At 47.5% G+C, this 6000-nt stretch overlaps 2 protein-coding genes across 6 annotated transcripts in view; one reads left to right on the top strand and one right to left on the bottom strand.

Moving 5' to 3' along the window:
- DYNC2I1 (dynein 2 intermediate chain 1) overlaps window positions 1-6000 on the top strand; it is a 114447-nt gene that overhangs the window by 23812 nt on the left and 84635 nt on the right. The window lies entirely within an intron of this gene.
- Window positions 1-6000, bottom strand: part of ESYT2 (extended synaptotagmin 2) — a 94740-nt gene that overhangs the window by 66401 nt on the left and 22339 nt on the right. For both annotated transcript variants that reach the window (XM_059395994.1, XM_059395995.1), the window contains exons 2-3: window positions 1825-1866; window positions 840-974 (exon numbers count right to left, since the gene is read on the bottom strand). In XM_059395994.1, the coding sequence (XP_059251977.1) occupies window positions 840-974; window positions 1825-1866 (177 nt within the window). The remainder of the gene's footprint in view (window positions 1-839; window positions 975-1824; window positions 1867-6000) is intronic.

Below are 6000 nucleotides of genomic sequence, written 5' to 3'. Positions count from 1 at the left end.
CTGCTGGTCTAAGGCAAGGACATGCGAACTGCAGCAGCTGGTGAAGGTGTGCTGCGTCGCCCTACTGTGCGTACGCACAAAATGTGTGTCAACTGTGTAGGTGTATTTAACTTACTACTGAATTCTTAATTTTCATTAGGCAGACAAAACAATGTTACCCTGGAAAGTAACACAGTGTTCTATGCCAATTATACCTCAATTAAAAACAATGTTACCCCGAACTGTTGCTGATCACTGTAAACAGGGACTTAGAAAAAGAAGCTAGCCATGATCGACTAATTTACATGCTGTCTTGAGGCTTTCACTAGAAGGAATATTAGGAATTAGATGTATTTGTGTATGATTCTAATAACAAAATCTATCTTTCCCTTCATTTACATAATTAATATAATTCTGTAAGCCCAGCACTGGAATCCTGAGTTACTGCATTTACACATCTTAAGGGTAAATGCCTTTAAGCTTGTTGTCAGTCATTAAACTTTCAGTATGAACTCACATATCAGACCCCAACTAGACAGACTGTGAAAAACTGTACAAAGGAAAATTCTGACAGAAGGATGCAGGGGTAGAAAGACAGGCTGGGAACTGAAAGAAACCAACCGGGAAACCGAATGGGCCGACGACCCCAGGGGAAGAGTGAGTGTGACACACAAGGGGACAGACAAGGGGAGGGCGAGCCGCAGGAGGCAGAACTGGGACCAGCTGCAGAGACAGCCTGCTAGACCTTCCCCAGCAGCAATTTTTTCTCTAGAAAGTAACGTGAAGTCGTTTCATATATTTTTTAAAGTCTTCACTCCAATTTTACCATGTACACAAATGATGCTGAAGAAGAAACTGACCTGTTGACCCACGTCAACTTTAGTGAAACTGAAAGTGCTAAGGTGGGTGTTTGCTCCCCGCACAGCTGGCTCTATAGTTTCTCGAAACAACTTCTCTATAAACTGGCAAATGAAAGGCCACATGTGTTTTACAGTCTGTAAAGAAGAAAGAGCTCATGTCAAACAAAATGCTCTAATACACAGTAAGGTACTATGTACTGACATGTCATAATGTACTTAGGTCATCATGGAACATCACACCTCTATAGTTTACCAGAATTTTGGAAAATTAAAGGGGGACATGTGTCTCATTTGTTATGCAGAATGACACGATCTGAATTTCAAGGATGTGCCACAACAATATACTACAGATTAACTAATATGCTGCAGAAATTATTCTGGTTAAGCATTCCATTTAAGCCTGTCCTCTCATTGAAAGTTGCTTAGGGGAAAAAATCAGAAAACCCTGTGGTTTCAGTTTGTTTCTAAAAACCTAAAACTGTCTAGATCTTAATAAACATTAATGAGATTTCTTTAATGATGGACTAACTTCTGGTGCTGTAAGGCAATCATGAATCTATAAGGATATATAAAATATGGGGGGAAACATCTACTTCAAAGTATATGATCTTAAAAAATAAATAACCTTAAAAAGGATTATTCACCTAGTACTAGGTTTCTTGGGAATTATCTCCCTTTTCCTAACATTTTCAAAAATTCTGCTTATAATTATAAAATAGACTTGCGCACTAGCCAATGAGTGAAGTAGACACGGGCCCAAATACACAACTATGAAAATATCATTAATTTCTTCATGTTAAAGACACAGTTTTCACTATCTGAAAAGTAACAGATCAGTTATGACTGTTTTTTTGATAGCAGGAGCCAGTCCACTAAGTCCAAATGAGTTCACACACTGTCAACACGCAAATTCCCCAAAATGGAGAGATGGCATCTCGCTCCCTCATCCCCACTGATAATGTGGTATTTAGTATATTCTACTCACCTTATTTAGCCATTCTGCTCGTTCAGTGTCTGGAAAATGAACCTAAGAGAAAAACATACACATGACTGACGGACCCCCAGCAACTGTACACGAAATGTCACACAGGATGTTTAATACACTATCGTACGCATACTGTTTCCCTAAACGCTTCCTGACAACACTGGCTCTGAAGCTTTGCACGAGGGCTTCTGAGGAGACTGAAACGTACCCTCCGGCTCTTTAGGTCCCAACAACACTCTGAGGCAGGAAAGCCTAGTGACAACCAACAAGACAGTCCCTTCTCTGGACCTCTCAGGTCCGGAGGGACGCTCGCTGGCATCGGGGATTTGGGGAAGAGTACTCCGCTGTGAGCTCCTCCTTTTTGAGAGAGGAAGGCTAAAGCTGTTTCGGGTGGGGAGTTCTCTGAGGAATGCTAGGTACTCCCTCAACGGCCGGCCACACTGATGTTCTGAAAAGCACGTTCTTGGTTTACATGTACAACAGGTCACAGGCAGCTTCTTAAGGGCGACTGAGATGGGGTCTGGGAACTGTTCTAATTTCCGGAACTGCCACCCCCACTTTCCTCAGTAACACAGGGACAGCAGCCAGTGAGAGACAAGCCCCTGGCCCCACGTTCTGGCTGAGAGGAGTTGGTCGGGGGATATCACGGTGGCGGGGGCGCAGGGGAGCTCCCGAGAAGATGGTTCACTAAGAACCAAGTCCACCTCTCTAGCTTGGCCCTGAGGAACACACGGGCAGCAGCCGTCGGTTCCCGGCCGGAGGCCCTGTCCCCGCAACCTGTCTCAGTCCCACCGCTCCAGGACAGGGGCCGCCGCGGGTCCCTCCTGCGCTCTGTTACCTGGCCGGCCCACCCTTCACATCACTGGGGCGATATGCCTGAACCCTGAGCGTGGGCTGGAGGGAACCGGAATGTTTTCTGAGTCAGCCGGCTCGGATGCATTCTTGGACAAAAGCAAGGGGACGGCAACCTTCCAGAATTAAGGAAAAGGCGTAAGAGCTGGGCAGGATACTACTCCAGAAGGCAGACTTGGGGACGAGAACGGCTAGCAGACACCGCTGAAGTTCAGAGGGCTTGCTGCTGTGGAGAGGCCTGCTGGGCCCGACTGGCACTGGACTTCCAGCCAAGAACTCGAGACATCTGGGGCCCGTGAGACTGGCTGGACGAGGTTGCGGAACGAAGCGCGCGCAGTGGCCCTGTGGCCCGGGTCCTGCTGGTCCTTCCCGCTGCAGTGAAGCAGCCAGTGCCCCACGTCCCTCCAGGAATGGGGCAGGGGCTGCCCCCGGGTACCAGGTCTTCGAAAGCAGGGGCTCGGCTGTGCTCCCGGCAGCAAGTGATCGTGAGGCTGTCTCCCCGCTGCCGGGCCCCTCTGTATCCGACCAGCCCTGGTGGCCAAGGAAGGACCAAAAGCCCAAGACGAGCACCTATCCGGAGACAAGTCAGAACGGCACCGTAGGTGTGTCTCTGCTGTCATTTCAGAGTCAGCAACGGGGTCGAGGACTCTCTCGCAGGCTTGCCTTTTCTGCTGATGCCATGACCGCAGACACTCCCTAGCTCTAGAACGCGAGGACACAGGAGCCACACTCCGATACCTCACTCAGGGCCATAAACTCCTATGCGGGTCTCAAACGGGAGATCAAAGACCTGCCTCAATCATATTTTCTCTGACTCACCACCCCCCAAATCTTGTCTTTACCACGGTCCTGTGGAATTCAACCAAATAATGGTTTCCTTTGCACAGAAATGCAGTCTTGACTTACTGGTTACCTTTTTCTTAACCTCCGCTCTCGGCCAGTTCTCCCTTAGTCAGCTCACCTCCACCACAGACCACTGCCCGAACCTCCCGCCATGACGGTCCCTCCTCAGCCACACGGCTGTCACACTCAGGTTCTCTCCAGAAACCTGCATCTGTCACACACCACTCTGCTGAGGCTCCCCAGCGGCTCCCTCTCGCCCAGTGCACTACACACTTGTGCGGCGGAATGAACTGTCCCTAGAGACATGCTCTAAAGACACGCGACTCGGAGCAGACAGAACGCTCAACAGCCAGCCTCGTAACGGGACGCCTGAGCCTTCGTGCGCTCCGCTTTCTCAGAGACACCTGGGTTTGTGACTACTTAGACTATTACTGCAATTACCGTGAACTGTTCGGGATCTACTCCAATGTAAGATGGCATGTGAAGTGTGAAACCTTAATACAGTATTGGACTTAGATGAAAATTCTGTATCATTCCACGCTGAATAAAAATAGCAACTACCCACATCAAGATAATCCTTAGGCTCACGTGGGGTTCCAGACGACAGCAAGAACACACAAATGATGCCAGATGTCAGCGAGAGGGGCCCCCCACTGGTGGCCCATGGCTTGAGTTCTAGCAATCTTAAACCGCTGCTCTGCTTCAAAAAGAAATAACCTTATGCCAAGTGTCCTTTAATAAAATTACAGCAAGATGAGTTTAACTTGTTTTCAGATCTTTCCTTTGCTCCCAAATATTATGAAGTGACAGTGTATGTTCATGTAAACCTTATCCCCAGCAAACAACTGCAGCGCCGTCTGAGGAATCAAAGACTTTACTGGCTGTGATGTTGGTCTGTGATACCACGAATCCTCACACGAGGCACACGGGCATCAGAACGCCCGCCCTCCTGAGAACATGGTAGGCTCTGGGGGGTCCGGCAGGCACCAGCACCTCTACAGACGGCTATCTCACGTTCCCCAGGGACCGACAGAAGGGCTGCTTACTTCTCCAGGGAGCAGGGGGTAAGCGGTCTGTTCCCTTTCAATAACTGGTAGAGAGTCATCTATTAACACCAAATACTTCAGAGAAAGTGCTTCTCTGTAGTTTATGTGCAAAAGGTTTTCCTTCTACTACTGAGGGGTAAAATGTGTCGATAGCAGTTTTCACTTATTTTTTCCTCCAGATTCTTTAGTTCCTTTGAAGAGCTGAATTTTTGCTAAATTTTAAAAGCCATAGCCAGGCAACCTAAGTATGGTGCCTCACAGAGAAAAAGCTTTGACTAATCTAGATTTTCTACCCACTTCAAATTTAAGGCCTTCTCAAAGATTAGGATACTCCCTGGGAGTCCATACACACAAAGTTGTATGTATACAAACTCCGAGACAAATCATCAGATTTTTCACAAAGTCCACAAAACCAAGAAGGTTAAGATCACATAATGACGTGATCGATAAGGCTGAGTCCCTTTCAAAGTCTTTCATACGAAAGAGTCAGAGGAGCAGAAGGTGAGGGAAGGCAGATGCTGAAGACCCCGTCCTTGGATGGCTGAGGAACAGGTAACAAATCTCCCTGCAGCTGGGTTCCTGAAAGGTGAGTGAGTCTCCAAACCCACGGGTACCTCCGTCGACATAAAAAAGTAACTGGTAACTGCCGGGTGGGATTATGTCCCGCTTTCTGCGTGGCAGGTCCTGTGGTAAGCTATCAACATACATTATCTGAGCTCATTTCTTTCTTGGTGTGGATAAAAGACCTTGACTTTTAATAAGGGAGACAACAGTGTGCACACCCCAGGACAACGACCCACGCCCTCTGTACCCAGGCATTTGGTGCAGAGGTGCACATATGTCAACACAACTTTGTAAATCATATTTTTTCCTCCTCCTCATCTTCATCTTCAAAGCAGAAAGGAATTATCTGTGAGGCCATGAAACTTTCCATCTCCCAAGTCACAAATATGGACCCAGTGTTCATTTTCTCTCCTGCACCACACCTGAACTATTTCAAACTACCCACCCATTCGAGCAAACCCGAAATCTCAGAGACACCAGGACCACGCCTCTCCTTCACTCCCCAACCCTAGTCAGCTCTTCCTTCTAAATCTCTATCTGAGCTAATTCTCAACAACAAATCTACAAACAGGAACCATTAATGTCCCGAATTTACAGGATAGCTACTAAGTGACAGAGTGGGGAGGAAAAATCAGGTTTGTCTGCCCCTGCCGTTGGCCACTCTGCTACTGAGGGACGAGAGAAGTGCTGTGGAGACAGCTGATCCACGGAACCCGTCAAGTTCTCAGTAGGACAGACTCCCATGAGAGAGTAAAGTTCACAACTTAGGTGATACGCCTCCGATTATATGAAGCTCTAAGTCAGAAGTGGAAAATTTTGCACTTAATGGTGATCTATTTATCTAGACTCGAGGTCAAATAAAGTACAAGTC

Source organism: Mustela nigripes, chromosome 4 (genome assembly GCF_022355385.1).
Source record: "Mustela nigripes isolate SB6536 chromosome 4, MUSNIG.SB6536, whole genome shotgun sequence".
NCBI classification, from domain to species: domain Eukaryota; kingdom Metazoa; phylum Chordata; class Mammalia; order Carnivora; family Mustelidae; genus Mustela; species Mustela nigripes.
The sequence above is the reverse complement of the archived record's forward strand: the minus strand, read 5'-3'. Positions and strand labels throughout refer to the sequence as shown.